The 20,590-nt window shown below is 39.1% G+C and overlaps 1 protein-coding gene across 1 annotated transcript; it reads right to left on the minus strand.

Annotated features, from left to right (window-relative positions):
* Window positions 1–151: 151 nt before the first annotated feature.
* dpep1 (dipeptidase 1) lies at window positions 152–18,858 on the minus strand. The gene is made up of 10 exons (XM_047363302.1): window positions 18,574–18,858; window positions 18,231–18,357; window positions 17,389–17,521; window positions 17,161–17,311; window positions 15,213–15,282; window positions 14,313–14,489; window positions 6,709–6,793; window positions 6,535–6,610; window positions 6,135–6,270; window positions 152–1,794 (listed from the first exon to the last, which is right to left on the minus strand). Exons 1-10 carry the CDS (start codon window positions 18,702–18,704, stop codon window positions 1,618–1,620), a joined length of 1,263 nt encoding a protein of 420 aa, XP_047219258.1. The 5' UTR covers window positions 18,705–18,858; the 3' UTR covers window positions 152–1,617.
* Between the last annotated feature and the right edge of the window lie 1,732 nt (window positions 18,859–20,590).

Below are 20,590 nucleotides of genomic sequence, written 5' to 3' on the forward strand. Positions count from 1 at the left end.
CAAATAAAACTAATCCTCTAAATTGTCTTACTTGTTGTTGGCAATTTGGGCTCCAGTCAGTCTGTTTTCCTGGGAAACACTTTAGTGCAGGAGGTGGGAGCTGCAGCCCCCTCTTGTAGTCTTAAAAGGATATTTCAACAGTACACAAGCAGCAAATGTATTTTTTTAATAAAAGAGCAGCTCAGAAAAAGAATCTTATTATAAAGGATTACAGCAACACATTTTAAAGGTGATTCTGAAGCTCAACCTCTTGATAAGGTTTACAGGCAAGTTTCATTAAGCACCGTAGTGCTGCTTGCTGATACAGGAAGTTAGAAAAGTAGCTGTTTTAAATAACCCACTAGTTAAAAAAGCTTGGGGACTGTTTTCTCAGTTTTTGCCAATGCTGCCAATTTCCATAGGTTTGTGAAAAGGCAATAATAGTTCTCTAGAATCAACCAATACACATTAATGCTTTATACAGAGCATTGGTCCTGATATTGGCAATGCTTGTCCTGGGAAGTTTTTTCTCCCTTTGCAGATGAGAGCCTCAGGACACAAAAGCTGGTATAATCTGTTCTTGTGAAGCACACAAGAGGGCCCCAGATGCTGCAGTTTTCACTGAATTGCTTAATGATGTTGCAAATGATGTTCCTCCAAGATTTTGTTTTTGCGTTATTTGTGTAAATATATTAAGTGTTTAAATGTAATGTGTGTTGAAAATTAGAGAAGAAAGCAAAGAGATGGTGAATGAATTTCATCTGTTCAAAAATGCATCTTTTTCTTCTTTTTCCTTGATTCTTCTCCCAAATTCATGAAAGCATCATATAAATTTAAAATTTGTTTTAACCACTGTGTGGTTGACAGAAAAAAAAATAAACTATCGAATTGTGGCAACACTGATGCTTGAATGCGTTGGGGTTTGTGAGAACCAACGTTCACTATAGGGCATTTAATTAGGAGAAAAAGGTTAATTAAGAGTATGTGTTAAATGCTGAGAGGTAAAGATGTATTTTAGACTCCTGAATGAATCTTATCTGTTGTTTTTTGTAATCTTTCCTCATGTGTTTAGTTTAAAATGAAAACATAAAATTTCATAAAATGTTCTACTGTTCAATCACTGAACAAGACATGTAATTGATTTATCAGTGGTGCCTCTGTAAAGTAAATGTCCAGTAGCTGATAACAGATTATTTCTGTGTTTTATTACCCGCTGAAAACTAAACAAAGATCGATGCATTTAGTTTTTTGGTCCAACCCTACTGCCAAGTTTTGATAAATTATCTTGTAGTTGCTAACTGAGACCACTAGACGGCGCCATTCCCTAACATGCGAACCCCTTCATTCAGTGGATACAAATCATCTTTTTCAAAATTGTTAAATCCCTGAGGAAAAAAAGCCCACTGACCTACAACAAGCAGACTCAGAATCCAAGATTTTTCCACTCATGCATCCTTTGACAGTTTTATGATGGATTGAAACACTTAATTTTAAACATGTTTTTTTTTTAAATAAAAGTTGCTGTTAGAGAACCTGCATATTTCAGAAACGTGATAGAATAGTTGAAGGTGGACCAAAAAACAAGATTAACATTTTCAGATTTTACAATCCTTAAATTAAGCAGCAATGCTGAGGTTATTAAACTGCTGATGTCATAACAGCCTGGGAAGCCAGTGCGAGCAGAAGAGTCAGTATGCTGAGTGAATGGACAGCTCCGGAGTCGAGGTAACCATAGCTCGTCCTGCAGGGGTTGTTCACATCATCATATGGAATAGGAACGTCATCCGGTAAGGAGCTGGCCATACTGTCACGGATCTGAAACGAGCAACAACAGCACATTTTTTTTTAATTCTAACTTCACAGGAATCAACACTTAGTGGTCCAACTATTCGTCTTTCTCAAATCTGTCCTTTATGGAAAAGTGGATAGGACCTTCTTGCTGCAAGGCAACAGTGTTACCAACTGTGCCACTTTGCAGCTCGTGGGGAAATGTATGGAGCTAAATATAGAACAATCCTGGAAGAAAATCTTTCAGAAACTGCAAAGACTTGAATCTGGGGCATAACATACATTAGTTAACTGTACAGACACCTCCTCCAGCTCCTCCAGGGGGAGCCCAAGGCGTTCCCAGGCCAGCCGAGAGACATAGTCCCTCCAGCGTGTCCTGGGCCGTCCCCTGGGCCTCCTCCCGGTGGGACGTGCCTGGAACACCTCCCGAGGAAGGCGTCCAGGAGGCATCCGGTATAGATGCCCGAGCCACCTCAACTGGCTCCTCTCGATGTGGAGGAGCAGCGGCTCTACTCCGAGCCCCTCCCGGATGGCCGAGCTCCTCACCCTATCTCTAAGGGAGTGCCCGGCCACCCTACGGAGGAAGCTCATTTCAGCCGCTTGTATCCGTGATCTCGTTCTTTCGGTCATGACCCAATGTTCATGGCCATAGGTGAGGGTAGGAACGTAGACCGACCAGTAAATTGAGAGCTTTGCTTTTCGGCTCAGCTCTCTCTTCACCACAATGGACCGGCACAGCGCCCCCATTACTGTGGCAGCTGCACCGATCCGTCTGTCGATCTCCCGCTCCATTCTTCCCTCACTCGTGAACAAGACCCCGAGATACTTAAACTCCTCCACTTGAGGCAGGAACTCCCCTCCAACCTGAAGAGAACAAGCCACCCTTTTCCGGTCGAGTTTAAAAGTGTAATAAGACAAAATGTGAAAAAGTTGAAGCTGTATGGAAACTTTTGCAATGCAACGTCCCTAAAAGGTGCCGACCCTATTTGATGTTGAAATCGTCATACTGACACAGTTTTGTTAAAAAAATCATAATCAATACATGAAGCTGGAGACTCAACGGTGTAAGATTGGTATAAAGCAAATATCTACCCTAGCTTTTTCCAAATTGAGCTCAGTCCAGCTGCCAATGTTGCTAAAGGTCATTCAGGCATTGTACAGGTCCTTCTCAAAATATTAGCATATTGTGATAAAGTTCATTATTTTCTATAATGTAATGATGAAAATTTAACATTCATATATTTTAGATTCATTGCAAACTAACTGAAATATTTCAGGTCTTTTATTGTCTTAATACGGATGATTGTGGCATACAGCTCATGAAAACCCAAAATTCCTATCTCACAAAATTAGCATATTTCATCCGACCAATAAAAAAAAAGTGTTTTTAATACAAAAAACGTCAACCTTCAAATAATCATGTACAGTTATGCACTCAATACTTGGTCGGGAATCCTTTGGCAGAAATGACTGCTTCAATGCGGCGTGGCATGGAGGCAATCAGCCTGTGGCACTGCTGAGGTCTTATGGAGGCCCAGGATGCTTCGATAGCGGCCTTTAGCTCATCCAGAGTGTTGGGTCTTGAGTCTCTCAACGTTCTCTTCACAATATCCCACAGATTCTCTATGGGGTTCAGGTCAGGAGAGTTGGCAGGCCAATTGAGCACAGTGATACCATGGTCAGTAAACCATTTACCAGTGGTTTTGGCACTGTGAGCAGGTGCCAGGTCGTGCTGAAAAATGAAATCTTCATCTCCATAAAGCTTTTCAGCAGATGGAAGCATGACGTGCTCCAAAATCTCCTGATAGTTAGCTGCATTGACCCTGCCCTTGATAAAACACAGTGGACCAACACCAGCAGCTGACACGGCACCCAGACCATCACTGACTGTGGGTACTTGACACTGGACTTCTGGCATTTTGGTATTTCCTTCTCCCCAGTCTTCCTCCAGACTCTGGCACCTTGATTTCCGAATGACATGCAGAATTTGCTTTCATCCGAAAAAAGTAGTTTGGACCACTGAGCAACAGTCCAGTGCTGCTTCTCTGTAGCCCAGGTCAGGCGCTTCTGCCTCTGTTTCTGGTTCAAAAGTGGCTTGACCTGGGGAATGCGGCACCTGTAGCCCATTTCCTGCACACGCCTGTGCACGGTGGCTCTGGATGTTTCTACTCCAGACTCAGTCCACTGCTTCCGCAGGTCCCCCAAGGTCTGGAATCGGTCCTTCTCCACAATCTTCCTCAGGGTCCGGTCACCTCTTCTCGTTGTGCAGCGTTTTCTGCCACACTTTTTCCTTCCCACGGACTTCCCACTGAGGTGCCTTGATACAGCACTCTGGGAACAGCCTATTCGTTCAGAAATTTCTTTCTGTGTCTTACCTTCTTGCTTGAGGGTGTCAATAGTGGCCTTCTGGACAGCAGTCAGGTCGGCAGTCTTACCCATGATTGGGGTTTTGAGTGATGAACCAGGCTGAGAGTTTTAAAAGCCTCAGGAATCTTTTGCAGGTGTTTAGAGTTAACTCGTTGATTCAGATGATTAGGTTCATAGCTCGTTTAGAGACCCTTTTAATTATATGCTAATTTTGTGAGATAGGAATTTTGGGTTTTCATGAGCTGTATGCCAAAATCATCCGTATTAAGACAATAAAAGACCTGAAATATTTCAGTTAGTGTGCAATGAATCTAAAATATATGAATGTTAAATTTTCATCATGACATTATGGAAAATAATGAACTTTATCACAATATGCTAATATTTTGAGAAGGACCTGTATTAGCTTTGAAGCTTTATTATAAGCAAAGCAAATCAATAACTAAATAACACAGACATAAAAGTTTCCCAAATCAAGAATGCACATGAGTTACATAAGCCAAACTCAGGCCTTTTTTTTACTACCCACACTATATTGCCAGTAGTACTGGGTCACCAAAACTCAATATCATTGATTTCTACGGCCACAGGCCTATGAATTCAAAACCTGTGCCTGCTTCCACAAACCTTTGGGAAAGAATGGGTCGCCCAGAGGAGCTCAGTGAAATATGGTGTGGCACTGATAGGATATTAGCTGTGCAATAAGTCCAGCCGTGAAATGCCCTAGCTACAAAACACTCCACAGTCAAACAGTATTGTAACAAAGTTTTCAGGAGATTGGCTCTGCTTCTCAGTTACAAGGAACTCTTAATGCTTCAGCATATCAAGACATTATAGTTATTTTTATGCATCCAACTTTCAATTCGGTTGAAAGTTGGGCACATGAATTTGGTTCATTTTATTTATATTGTGCCCTTCCACACACATATTGACTCAAGGCACTTTACAAAAAAAAAAATCAATTCAATTGAATCATACAGATTGAAACTCCTTAAACAGATTATTACTGCTGAATGCTTACAAACTTGATTAGCAACTATTTTACGAGAATTGTTGAAAAGAAAGGAAGATCAGATATAGGTCTTTAATTTCTTAAGTCATCTTGATCGAGTGCAGGTTTCTTAAGTAAAGGTTTAATTAAAGCTACCTTAAAAGCCTGTGGTACTTATCTGTTTACCAAGGACGGATTAATCATATCTGAAATGGGTGCAGTAATCAAAGGGAACACTTCCTTAAGTAATTCGGTTGGGATTGGGTCAAACTTTGAGGGAATAGTTTTGGATTGGCTCCTTCCCGTTCTCACATGACTGCTGCAGTGCTCCAGAAGGGTCTGAACAGAGTCCTGACCACAACCCAATAGAAGAGCTTTAGGATTTATTAGAGTCGTGGCTGCAAGCCAGGGATTCTCATCCAACATCACTATTCATCAAAACCCTCATTTCTATAATTACTCAACTGGCATGTTTCTAATGTGCTTTTCTATTCTATTCAATTCAATTCAGTTTATTTATATAGTGCCAATTCACGACACATGTCGTCTCAAGGCACTTTACAAAGTTAATTCAGTCTAATCATACAGATTTCAAGTCGGGTACATAGATTCCAATTGATCCTTATTATCAAACTGTGCAGCCAATTTCAATTTATTATTCAAATTGGTTAAAAAGTTTTTCTACCCAAGGAAACCCAGGAGATTGCATCAAGTCAGTGACTTGCAGCAATTACTCCTCCTGGGTGAGCACGTAGTGACAGTGGAAAGGAAAACTTCCTTTTAACAGGAAGAAACCTCCAGCAGAACCAGAACCAGGCTCAGTGTGAGCGGCCATCTGCCACGACCGACTGGGGGTTTGAGAGAACAGAGCAGAGACACAAAGAGAACAAAGAAGCACTGATCCAGGAGTACTTTCTATGGGAAACTCTGTCCCCTACAATTCATTTCGACTGACGTAAGCTCTCATCTTCACAGTCATTACAGTAATAACAATGTCTAAATTTCTCACCTCCTCAACCTTCTTCATGACCCGGAGGAGGTTTTCTCCAAGAGCAGCCTTCACATCCTCATCAGTCCACCCTCTCCTCAGAAGTTCAGCCACCAGATAGGGATATTTGGACACGTCCTCCAAACCCTCAGGAACCCTGATAAGATAGCATTCGAGGAAAATATATTGCATATTTTACCCTTTTGAAACAGAAATTGCTTAGCCATAAAAAGCTTAGTGTAAAATCAAAATGTCATTTATTGATCAACATTTGGGGGATGGAAATCAGCCTAACATTATCTATCATTATTATCATTGCAGTTTTGTTTCACTGTGTTTGTATAAGACGATGCAGGTAATAGAAAAAGTCCAGCGGATATAAATCTCCTTATCTTGCTCTGACGTTTGTACTGGCACTCACCTGGTGACTCCATCGTAATCACCACCAAAACCAACGATATCTACGCCGCCCACCTTTTTTATATGATCAAAGTGATCTGCAATGGCAGCAATAATTTTTAATATCATGCCAAAGGACAGTTTCATTTTTCTTTTTAAACTAAGAGCAGCTGTTATGAGCACAATGCTTATTTACCAGCAACATCTGACAGGTTAGCTGTATTGCTGCATGTCACGTAGTCATTGTAGAAGTTCACCATCACAATTCCTCCTTTTTGATGCTGGAGACAGAAAAATGTTACATGACAAACAGAAACTATAATGTCCACAGGATGGACAGAGATTTGTCATTTCTGCTTAGTTAGACTGGAAGCTCTGCAGTGAGGGACAAGGTACAAAGATCCAAACCTGGAAAGGCATCCAGACTTCAAACAAGCCAAAGGTTTAAAACTCTGCTGTCTCATCTATTATAAATCTGTTTAATATTTTACAATTTAGCTTTAAATGCACTTTCTCATTTTATTGGCCTCAGTTTGATAATGGCCGTTTAGCATGCATCACATGAGCTGAACCTTTTACAAGGTTTCCCGTGGGATCTGATGGCATCATAAAAGGCATTTAAAAGTTTGTTATCTGCAGCAAGAAAAGCTGCCAGAAGCATTTTTCAAAGTGGTCCTTTTATAGCTGTCAGGCAATAATGCATGTTCATACGTAAATCACAAAAGCAACCACAAAAAAACATGAATATAAGTAGCCCAGTATTGAAATACTGGGTTCTTGTAAAATTATTTTTTTGCCTGCTGGTTCTTTTGTACCAGGAAATATTTAGCTCATTAAGGTTATTATTATATTCACTATACTCAGCAATTAAATGGTTCAAATGCATTTTTGACCACTTGAAGAAGACTTTGGGGTAAAACTTCAGAAGAACATGTAAAATTATTTGATCAATTTCATTTTCATGTAATAAAGATCCACCAGATTTTATATAGTGCACGACAGTTAAACATGAAAATTATTTAAATTTTTAATGATGTGCACTCTAAATGTGAGAGTAAAATATCCCTGCACACGTACCTCTGGAGAACACATAGCCCCTAAATGAAGTTGGTCCCCCACTTTCTTCAAATGTAACAGTGGGATCAACCACTAAAGCAGTGCTTGGTTAATGCTGGTTTCTGCAGCAAATCTTTTCATTTCTGCCGTTCTCAGACATTAATAAAAGTTTAAAGGTAGGTCATCAATGGTCAAACAGCTACCCTCTCATTACCCAAATCACACAAAAATGGTTTCAGTGGTATGTGCTATAAAACAAAGTTTGTTTGTGCCGCCGTCATTTTATATAAAGGTGAACCTCATTGGCATCATATTGTTCCATTGCTGGGCAAACTTCTCATGATTCATAATCACCTACATCAAACACTTTCAGCAACAATAATGCTGAAAGCGACTAAACAAAACTGCTACAACTATAATAGGTTGAATGACTCCCAATGTCTTACACTGCTACTTTTCTAACTTCCTGTAGCAGCCAGCTGGGATGTATTGCTAACACCAACCTTTATGCACACAGGAAGTAGAAAAGGGGTTTTAGCTCTGGTGTGTATATTTTAATTTACATTTTAGCCTGTGAGCAAACGTAACATTGTATGGTGCTTCCTTTGGAGCAAAGTAACTCTATGGACTCTAGGAGCTTGCTGCCCCTGCTGCAGTTTTTCCTCTATAGTTGCCTATTAGATGTATTTAAATTTTTATTTAAGGCTGTTGTGATTTCAAACACACATAAAATGTAAAATCATTGTAATTTATTTTGGCAATGCAGGAAAGTGCAGCCAAAGCATTTTATGAAATCCATAATCTGTTTTCAGCAACTAGAGAGTTCCTATGACTTCATACAAACAAAAGCATCATGTTTTTGTATCTATAACAGAGGAGTGTATGTTTTTGACTTAATGTAAACACCCATTTTTTCTTTTTATTTATTTTGTCAACAGTACAACATGCCAAAGCAAATGGCCCATCTAGACAAACGGAAAGGCCTGGCAGCAAAAAAAACAAAAAGGTGAAAAAAACCAAAGCATTCGAGATAACTTGTTTACTACCAGATACCTTGGTGCGCACCCCTCACCTCGTTTTACAATACGGGCGGGGGGCGGCCCTACATGAAATCCGACCTTACTGGCTTCACATACTCCGACCATTTCGACCAAATCCTATAAAATGTATCTCTCTGTATCCTGAGAGAGAATGTAATCTTCTCCATTATATAGATTTCTTGCACAATGGCAATCCATTCCTCAATGGTAGGTGGTTCCTTTTTCAGCCATCTTCGTGTGATAGCCTTTTTACTGGCTGCAATAAGTAAACCAAATAATTTTTTGTGTGCTCTATCCAATTTTTGTTGTATATCACCCATATACATAGTTGTACATTTTAAAGGAATCTTAACTCCAAAAACATGTTCTATATGACAGTGTATCTCCGTCCAAAATTGTCTGATAATCTGGCAGCCCCAAAACAGATGTTCATGTGTGGCTCCCCCTGTCCCACACAGTCTCCAACATGAATCTCCATTGCCCAGATATCTTTTCTGGATTGGTGTGATGAAAAACCTCATAATGTTCTTCCAGCAAAACTCCCGCCACACATTTGATGTCGTGAAGGTCCACTGAAGTTGGCATATGTTTTCCCAAGTGTCGGTTGAGATCGGTTCCTTTATCTCGGCCTCCCACTTCTTCTTGATGTAGTCCGTATTCCCTTGTTTTGAACCCTGAATTCCATTGTACAATCCGGAAATCCCTTTATTGCACAGTCTCTGCTTCATTAATGATCGAAGGACTTCCAGAAATCCAACATTGCTATCACTCGGAGATTTTTTCAGACTTTGGTCAAAATAGTGTCTGACCTGAAGGTATCTATAGAAGTCGGCCCTTTCTAAACCATATTCTAATTGTAGAGTTTCAAAGCTTTTAAATGACCCTTTGTGGAGAAATGAGTTGTAGCATGTGAGGCCCCTCAAAGACCACCTCCTGAATCCGTCGTCACTTTTATTAGGTTCAAAATCAGAATCATATCCGCACCATCGTAACATTCTGGATGCGAATTCTAGTTTACATATCTTAATTACGTTTCTTAGGGGGTAAAATAGACCATCCAGTAGGGGGTCTTCTGAAACCCCCAGTTCGCTCTGGAGTTTATTGTCTGTCAAGAGGGCCATTATTGGAATAAACCCCACAGTGCTACCCTCCACCTCCTTCCAACCTGATGTGTATGATGCTGAACCAATACAAACTAGTGGCCTCATCTGGGCGGCGTAATAATAATCCCGTAGACATGGGAGTCCCATTCCCCCCTTTTCTTTCCTCAACTGTAGTGTTTTGTTTTTGATCCTAGCTCTTTTCCCTTGCCATAAATACCTGGAAATTAGCTTATCCCATTCTTGGAATGTTTTGGGCGGTAATCTTAGTGGAATGCATTGAAAGTGGTAGAGCACGCGTGGGAGAACATTCATTCGAATTGATTCTATTTTGGAGCTCAGGTTAAGAAAGGGAATTATACTCCACCTTTGGATGTCAGATTTTATGTTTGCCATTAGTGGGCGATAATTTACTTCAAACATCTGAGTTATCTTTGTGTATTTTAATTCCTAAATATTTAATATAGTCACTACTCCACTTCCATTTGTATTCATTTTTCAGTTCTTTTGTTGGGTTAAAGTTAAATGTTAGCACCTGAGTTTTGTTTATATTAATCTTATACCCAGAGTTCTGACCATATTCTTCCAGCATGTTCATTAGTTTTGGGAGTGTTTGAGCAGGTTGTGATAAGGCTATCAGGATATCATCTGCAAACAGGGCTACTTTTTGTTCTCCATTTAAGGTCATTATTCCCTTTATGTCGGGTCTCTGTCGAATCCGTTGGTCCAAGGGTTCTATGAATAGGGCGAAGAGGAGTGGCGAGGCGCAGCATCCCTGTCTTGTTACCCTATGCAGACGAAAGGAGTCTGTCAAGTCCCCATTGATTTTAATAGGGGCTTCTGGTTTGACGTATAGTGCTTCTAGCGTATTAATAATGGTATTGTGGAAGTTACATTTTTTGAGAACTTTATACAGGAATAACCATCTCACTGAGTCAAACGCTTTTTCTGCGTCTAAGCTGATTATCAAAGAGCTGTTTTTTTTTGTTTTTATCTCTTTCATGATAAGCATTGTTTTCCTAATATTGTCCTGGGTTTGTCTTTGTTTAATAAAACCTGTTTGATCGTTTTGTATTAACTTCGGTAGTATGTATTCTAGTCTCTTTGATAGAATAGATGTGAATAATTTGTAGTCAATGTTTAGAACACTTACCGGTCTATAGTTTCCACATTCTAGTTTATCTTTTCCCTCTTTAGGAATGACAGAAGTTATTGCCTCTTTCCATGAGGAGGGAATTTCGTTCTTCTCCATCACCCAATTGAACACCCTGACCAGAGTTGGGATTAGGAGGTCTTGCAATGATTTATACCACTCAGGGGTGAAGCCATCTGGTCCTGGAGATTTTCTCCCTTTTAGTTTCTTGATTGCTTTTTTTACCTCCTCATAAGTTATCTTACCTGTTAGATGACTGTTCTGGGTATCTGTAACCTTAGGCAGATGTATTGAATCTAAAAACTTATCAACTTGTCGATCTTCTGCTGCCTGGGGTTGAGTGTAAAGATGTTCATAGAACTCTTGGAAACATTGTTTAATTCTTACAGGGCTTGTTTCTAACTGTTTTGTTGTGGGGTTTCGTGTTTTATGAATATTTCTGTCTGCCTGTTGTTTTCTTTGTTTGTATGCTAGGAACCTTAGTGATTTCCCACCTGTCTCGTAGTAGCTTTGTTTAGTCAAGATAAGCTTTTTCTGTATTTCAACATTATTTATTTCATCTAATTTTCTTTTTACGTCTAAAATTTTTGTTTTAATCTCGTTTTTTAAGGTTAATGAGTGTTCGTTTTGTAATTTTTTCAATTCTTCTTCCAATTCTCTGAACCTCTTCTGTCTAGATTTTTTCTCGTAGGAACAAATTGATATTATCTTGCCCCTTATCACAGCTTTTAACGCGTCCCACAGTATTGGTGGTGTTACTGCCCCGTTATCATTGAAATCCAAGTAGGATCTAATTTCAGATTGCAGTTTTTCTCTGGTTATACCGTTGTTTAAAATATTTGAGTTCATCTTCCAGGAGGTGGATTTCCTGTTGCTTTCTAAGTTAACTGTCAGAATCAATGGAAAGTGGTCTGATAATGTACCAGAACCTACTTCACACTTGACTAATCTATGTAAGTCTTTTCCAAAGATGAAGAAGTAGTCGATCCAGGAGTACACATTGTGGCTTGATGAATAGTGAGTGAAGCCCTGTGTATTTGAATTTAACTCCCTCCATACATCTACTATTCCCGCTTCTTTCAGTATAGTTTTAATTTTTTTGCTATTGTTGCTCGTATCAGGTTTACCATTGGATGAGTCATTTTTGGGGTTCAGTCTGATATTGAAATCACCACCACATATTAGAAACCCATGACATTTTGCCATCATCAGATCACAGATGAATCTATAAAAATTCCAGTTGCTACCCGGAGGGACATATACATTTAGTAAATTGACTTCAATATTATCAATTTTACCGTTAACCAAAACGAATGTACCCTCTTTGTCCCTATGTTTAAAAATATATTCAAAGTTTATTGCTCTAGAAATAAGAATCACCACCCCCCTTCGCCTCCCAGAGCCATGTGAGGAAAAGTAAACATATTTAAATCCTGATTTATTTAGTTTTGGATGCTCGGCATCATCTAGGTGTGTTTCTTGCAGGAAAGCTATTTGAGTTTGGTCTCTTTTTAATTTTGTTAGTATTTTTTCTCTCTTAATTGGGTTAAGTACCCCATTAATGTTAAAGGAAGCCACTTTAATCCTTGTGTTCATCTATGTAAACCCATCCACCATTTCACCCCTGATTCGAGTAAGCCTCTTGCTAAAGAAAAAAGAAAAGAAATTTGACAAATGGATTGGCAAAAAAAGAACAAATGACACACAAAACAACTTCGAACATAACGTGTTCAGTTCAACTTCGAATGTAGGGGTCTGTAGACTAGACCCTATTGAGCATTCAAGAAGATGCTCTAAGGGAAGATCCCTCTTCCTGTCTTTGGTGTAAAGGGGCCCTTTTTGGGTGCGTGATGAAGGTGAACCCAAACCTGACTGCTCAGTAGATCTGTACTTCTGTGGGACACCCGTGCCACAGAGCAAAATTCACCTCTCGACTGTGGCCATCGCCCATCCGCGGGGGGGCGGATCAGAACCCACAAAGTGTAACAGCAGCAGACGAGATGTATTGCTCATCTACAGCTCCCCACCTACTGGTTTGTAGATGGGGCGGATGAAGCCGATGATGGTCGTCTGAAAGCTCTCAACCTCTCTTTATAGCTGTCGTCTCGACTGGAGGTGGTTGTTTTCTTCTTTGTGCGTCTATCCGCTTTCCTCCATGTTAGCCGTCGGATCTGCTCCGCCAGTGTCTCTGGGGTCCTAACGATACTTACCTCGTAGCCTCTGGTCGCCATGTCTTCTGTGGCTTCTTCGATGGATTCATAGATTTTTGTCTCGTTTTTGTATGACACTCTTAGTCTGGCTGGATAGAGCATGTGGAATGGGATTTTATTCTCTTTCAACACCTTTCGAACCTCTGCATATTCTCTCCTCCTCTGAATGATCAGGTGAGGGTAGTCATGGTCTATCTTGATTAGGTTTTCGTTCCATCTAAATCCTTTGTTCTGCCAAGCCTTGCGGAGGATCGCTTCCTTTGTTTTAAAACTCAAAAACTTTACTATAATGGAGCGAGGTGGTGCGTTTTCGGGTGGGCGAGGACCCAGTGAACGATGCGCTCATTCAATGTGGAGGTCTGTCATATCACCGGTTAGCTTCAGCCCTTCGCGTAGGAGGCTTTCTATGAATATCGCCACCGTATCGCCCTCATTCTCGGTTCCCTCCGGAACACCGTAGATCCTTATGTTTTCCCGCCTCGATTGACTCTCTAACTCCATTAGCTTATCTTCTAGCTGTATGTTTAGCTTTAGCATGTCGGTCAAAACCTCTTCTGTGTTCAAAGTTCTGTCCTCTAACTTTCCAATTCGTTCTTCTGCCTCACCCAGTCTATTGTTTACCTTGGCGATTTCTTCTTTTATCATTCCCAGTTGTTCTCTGTTTTCTTTTCGAAATCCTTTCAGCTCTTCCAGGATCAATTCCAGATCGGCCATTGTTACCGCTCCCTTGATCTTAGCTCCCCTGCTAGCCGTTAGTTTTAGCTTTATTTTCACGACAGTTCCTTCCCGTCCCGACCCCCCACGGCAAAACCACACGGATATCCCAACCTACGTCCCCCCCCCTTCTTTGTATTTTACAGCTTAAGTCATTTGTTCCATTTTTTGGGGGGGATTCACATGTAATTCTTCGGGTTCTTTCGGGAGCTCTCTCACCACGCAGCCGTCGCCATGATGTTCCAACCGGAAGCGTAAACACCCATTTTTAGTGATAATAAATTGTTATAGAGTGAAAGCAAAGTGACTGGATTTGTATCATTGGTTTAGCCATAGGAAATCCTGATTGTCCAAAACTGTGAAACTACAACTTTTTAAATTTGCTGTTTATGTTTCTTTTCTATGGAACTGATGTTTCCTAAACTATCCAGTGCTAGTTGGATATAAGGTAAATAAATATCTTTAAAGGTCATCTAAGTACTTTTCTGTTTAGTGCAGCAATCCACAGTTAAGACAGACAGACTCACCACTTTAGCAAGGATGTCATCAGGCACGTTCCTCTTGTGTGGGCAGATGGTGTATGCAGAGGAATGGCTGAAGATAACTGGAGCTTTGGACATCTCCAACACCTCATTCATCACTTTGACAGGTACATGAGCCAAGTCGATGAGCATCCCCAGACGGTTCATTTCCGCTATAAGTTGCTGTTAAGTAAACCAAACAGAAAAAAAACAACAATTTGAATATTTTTTTAGCAACATTAAAATGAAAATCTGCAGCAAAGCTCAAATTACCTAAAGAAAATTGTTGCATTCACAATTATGACACTCTGCAAATATTTTTTTTCATGTTTAGTCCTACTTCCAGTAGCTGACTCTTCCGGATATATTACACTTTGTCAGTTGTTTTCTGTTTGACATGATCAATACCGTAATAGTTACAAAGATCTGAATGGATGGAGTGATTAGGCTGTCTACATATCTGCAGATAAGCCCTATCTTGATGTTTTCTTTTATGACTTCAATGATTATCTAATGCTAATTGTTGTGCAACCATGTCCACTCAAAGTCCTGTCCAAAGATGTCTTATCATGTTTAACATGTATCTATGCATATTTTATCCTGTACAACAGATGTTGATGACCTCATTTCTGTTGTTATTTACTAATAAATAACTTCAATAAAATCAATCTTTGTTGACAGTAAATGAAACATGATGACCAAAGCAGTTCATATGAATTTAGTAGTGATGAATGCATGCTGTCAGTGTGTTAAGTGCCATGGAGCTTTGTAATCACTGGAGGTATTTTTAAACAAGTCATGTAAATACCTCACAGTAGTGGTAAACTTACAGAAATGTATTAGTTCAAGGGGACTAATCTCTTAAAGAAGTCAAATTAGCCCATCCACCCTATAACTTTATCTTACCTTGCCAAAAGCGGACAGGCCATTATGCTCGGATGGCTCTGATCCGGTGTCGACAAGCCAGTTGTCCGCCCTGACAAGAAGAAACAGTGAACTTTTAGATAAACTGAGTAATAACCATGGTGCATCTTGCATCCTGCAAACTACATGTATTCATTCAATCTTTTATCCATATGTTTGTGATTCTTTTGATGATATACAATAATTTGCAAACTAATTTTAACCGACATGATTTGTGTATCAGTTGATTCAAACAGAATCCATTCGAATTTGGGATTTTAAATTTCCCAAAATAAACTTTTTAGCTTTTTAGGTTGACTTTTTTGGATTAGATTTTGCATGTGTGAGCAGCAAGATGTCTATCAACTGTATTCCAAGCCCAGTTGTTAACACATCAATGTGTAGAAAAATAGTAACTTTTCCATGTAGGTTTGTAGGCAGAGTCAGCTCTGATATTTTGCAATGTAAACAGCAGCAGAAATCACTGTTTATGCTTCTTATTATAATGAAAAGGTGGTATTAACTTCACGCAGGTCTGCTGACAGAATATCACCAATTACCAGAGGAACTTTTATTATGGTGGCCATTTATGACAGCTAATTAAAGGCTTTTCTGAACTATGGCAGTATTTAAACTCCAGAACACCTGTGGCAGCTTGCTACCTTGTGCATGATCAACATCTTTTTCAACATCATGTTTTAATTTTTTTTTCTCCTCCTTTATAATAGTTCTATCCAAAAACGTATTCCCATTTCTGATTATGAGAAATATAAGGTCGTTTGCTGCTGCTTGCATAAAGTTACTATTGAGTACTCACCGTCTGTCCTTCATCCACCTAAGCTACCATTCTACTGAGTCAACTTGTAGACATTCTACAGCAAATCTATTACCACAACATCAGAGCAACAATATAAGTACTTTCTAACATTAAAATACAGATTCCCAGTCAGTTATGAGTACCAAAACCAAGCTATAACATGTTCAATATAATTTTCATTATGTCTGAATGCCTTTTGGTTTGCGTTATTCATGAAATCCAAAATGCAACCATAGACCTTTCAACAACAGCTTTCAACAGCTTCTTCTCCACCATGAATATTTTATCCATATTTTACACTTTGAATTTTCTAAAGCCAACATTTTTTGTTTGTCTTTTGTATCTTAAGTAAAAAAATACGGAAATGTTTGCATGGGTAAAATTGTACAATGAAGGTAGAAGATGAACATTAACTCTGAAAAAATCTGAAAAAAATAATAGTACTAATAATAGTACTCATAGTGATTTGTTACAGGTTTGATTTGAACCGATTTTAAGCTAACTTCAGTGCGACTGAGGCCACATTTAGAAAGAAGATTTTTACATTAACAAACACATCTTTAGAGCTGATCTGCATTTATGTGTCACCCTAAGTTTTGTTAAAAAAGTCCTTGCAACGCTTATCAATCAACACACGGCTGCAAGTATTAATGAAAAGTGGTTCAAAGTGTTATTTAAGGGATAATACAGTCACTTCTGACAGAAGTTAGCTGGTTAATTAAGCAGAACATCTCTGTTCTGATACGTTGGTGGAACAGGCCTGCTGGAATCCCCCAAACTCTCCTCAGTGAAACCTACACTAAGATTAATGGACCGTTTTTGGCTTTTTTTTTTTTTATAAGAAACATTGATTCATTAAGCAGTTGTGCTCATAAAGTATTTTTCCTTCACTATAAACCTGACATTCATCACATTTCTGCTTGAGTTTTATGGAGGTTTTATGGTATTACAATTAGTCCAAAGGATGTTGAACAATAGAATAAATCAGAGCTTTATAAAAAATGTAGGGACTGTTAATCTTCTAGAGTAATTTTACAGTAAAATGTGACTCATTTTTTTTAAGTGACATAAAAATGATGTGTATGTTTGGTTTTGTGCACAATGCCTTTAACCCAATGTGTTGCTTGCACTCACCAGGGTGTGTTGCAGGAGTGTGTGAGTGTCAAGTACCGGGCACCCATATAGTACATAATGCGCAGAGTCGCCAAGCTGCTGTCGATGGAGTGACCGCCCTCCACCCCGATCAGACTGGCGACCTTCTTCGATCTGAAGGCATTTTCGATTTCTGTGCAGGTAATAGACAATACTCTATGACACAGCTGTTTAAATGTGGGATACAAGTTGTGTAGATGAATGTCTCACCTGCGCTGCTGGTGGCAAATTGGAAAGTGTCTGGGTATGTCCCACACATCCTGTGGATCACATCTATCTGCTCCAGGGTTTGTCTGACAGCATCTTTGTACTGCGTGTCACAGGGCACATAGGCCGACCAGAACTGAGAGAGCAGCAGAAGACAATGTGTCAAAGCACATGGAGCAGGTGGAAATCCTTTCAACTTTTCTCAATTTTCTATGTGTTTAGGGAAAACAATAATGCTGCCATAAACGTTGTTTGGAGAAGGTTGGAGTTAATTGGGTGAGGCTCTGAGCCTGGTGTTCTCCTTGGTTAGAATAAAGAACCATATTTGGATAATCTGAGAACAAGATTTTGACAAACTTATTTCTCATAATTATCACATTTCCTCTTGGCAGATTATGGCCTGTAATGATTTTTTGTCTAGCTACTGTGCCAATAATGACTGGCCAAGACTTTGACCAGTCATTCCTTTTTTACTGGCGTAGTAAATGTAGATTATTGCAACCTTATTACTCATCAGTTAAATGATAAAAGCACTATATTTCTTAAACAGATGATAAATCCCGAGTGTTACAGCATCTACCAATATAATAGTGTACGTTCAGTTCATAAAAACCTAAAATATTGTTCTTTCTCTATGTTGTGTTAGGTGACAATCCATCCATCCATCCATCCATCCATCCATCCATCCATCCATCCATCCATCCATCCATCCATCCATCCATCTTCAAAAAATAAAAAATGTACAGTTTTTTTTTTTTTTGTGGCCTTTTTAAATAGTTGGCAGCAGTGAAGGAATCTAAAGACACTTTAAAACAGTTTTTAAGTAGGTCCTGTTTTGGATGTACCTGTGCACCGATCTTTCCTTTCTTGATCTTTGGGATGCTGGTGTGTGTTGTATTCAGAGTGGTAAGGTTCACCTTGTTGAGTTGATTGTTAAAATTCTTTCGAAGCTGCCAAGGCAGGTCGTTGTGACTAGTTAATTAAAAAAATAATAAAGTTAACAATCTAAAAGACCTTCATAGTATAATTTTACATCATTTATATGCAATCAGGACGTATTTAGCAGCCCAATTTGTAAACTTATAGACAGTGCAGGCTAATTTAAAATGTTAAATTACTTTTGTGGCTACAAGAGCAAACAACAGAATATGCACAGCCAGGATCAGTACAAAAGTCATTTGAACTTGCCCGTCGATGAGCGGTGTCACAGTCATCAGACTTTGAGCTCTTGTCAAGTATGGATCTTCCTCGGCCAAGGTGATGGCACAGCAGCTGATCCACAATGCCAGACATGGGATAAAGATCAATCTGGGTGACATTTCTTCAAATGTGGAATATCTCAGGTTCTAATATTTGTTTCAAAAATAAACTTTTCCTCCAGTTAGCAGTCTGCAACCCCTATGTTTGAATCTATGCAGATTTCTATCCCTTTCCATGTGCTAATGCGTTTGAATGTCAGTTCATCGCCCCTCCTCTGTCGTTGCTCTTTTTGTCATTAAGGTACTGAGTGCAAAAAGTAGCTTAACCATTATTACAGTCTGTGCCGTGACTTGTCAGTTTATGCTCGTTAATGTATAACATGCTTTATATACTGTATGTTACAATGTTAATTGTTATCTTGGACAGAGCAGTATTATTTTGACATTCTATTGGCCTTAAATGGGTTTTTTGTAAATATTTCCCAGACTTTTATTGTAAACCAAGTATACCTTTTCTAAAAACCCATTCAGTACACTTGGCTAAATACAGCGAAGGTTTTTTAAGAATGTTCGGATTTTTGTTGCTGAGAATAGACTAAAAACCTTTTATAGTCAAACAAAATAGAAAACATTCCACCCAAAATGTTTTCCACACAAAACGGTGGGAAACCATACATCTTTCTTTTGTTAAGGCAAACCTCTGATACCCTTTATCCAACCTACAAGAATTTCTTATCTGCTTTGTTTCATTAAAATATTGTTATTTAATTTATTGCTGAGCAGAATAATTCACTAACAAATTATTTTATGTTTTTAATTGGAAAAATATAAATTGTGGCCTCTTAAGTGCTTTCACGGATTGATGATTTCAGCCCATGATGCAACAGGTTTGGACACTGATGACTTAAGGACTTAGCTGTAGACAAAGAACTAAAACAAAAGAACTCAAAGCATAATTATACACTAAATAAGAAGGACCCAGGTCACCAACACCATGTTCTCCATTACCATTAAGCTCTCCATGGTAGAGTAATAACGTAAGAACAGGCCTACTCAGGCTTGAGATTAAAGTGAATCACTACCAGTGCAGAGCTTGCCCAACATTGACAGAAGGTGGGTGTGAATGCCTTTGCACCTCCAATGAGGCAGTATGAAGTTTGGATAGTAGCGCTGAGGCAGCATGGATATGAAAGAAGTCATTTCTGTCAAAGACAAGCATCAAGGACAGACTGAGCTGCTTAAGAGTGGGAACAAGGCATCGTCCAAGAGCAACTTCTTCCAACAATTTTGGGATGATATGTGAGTTTCCCAGCAGCACACTCAAGGAGAAATTGACTTTGTGACTTAAAAATCTGAAAATTCAAATTTTAACCAGCCAGTGGCCAGAAAAAAACTCTCCAGGTCTAGATTATGATGGAACCCTGTGGTAAATCCTAAAAAGCTGGTGGATGTACAGAAGTCAACATTTAACAACTTCAAAAACTATTTGACACAGATGTTGATAAATTACAGAAATGATCTAGAAGACGAATCAACATATATTAAGGGTTCAAATAAATTTGGTTTATTCACCAATGAAAATAAAACTTGTGAGAAATGTTTTCATTCTTCTTCAATACTCTATTGAAAAATGTAAAAAATAAACATTCAGCATTTTGGCCACAACCGTACATCACAGCAGCAGTAGCCTCGGAGTGAAACTGACTGCTCTTCTTAAACACCAAGCAGCACAAATGAATCAGCCCACAGTGGTTGACCCAGTCTGGCCTGATGTTTTATCTGCTCAGTATAGACTATAATGATCTTTAGTTTGCAGTAAAGTTTAGAAGTTCACATGGTCCCATCGAATCCTTTTTATAACACAGACATAATTGTGATCAGAGCAACAATCAGAAATAACTATGATGACAAATTAAGTATTTAATGATGAAATAGTCATCATGCAAGTAATGACAGAACAAAACTAATTTAAAATATCTTCTTGACTTGTCTGATGAACTGAATTT

The sequence above is a fragment of the Girardinichthys multiradiatus genome, chromosome 4, assembly GCF_021462225.1.
Source record: "Girardinichthys multiradiatus isolate DD_20200921_A chromosome 4, DD_fGirMul_XY1, whole genome shotgun sequence".
Lineage (NCBI taxonomy): Eukaryota > Metazoa > Chordata > Actinopteri > Cyprinodontiformes > Goodeidae > Girardinichthys > Girardinichthys multiradiatus.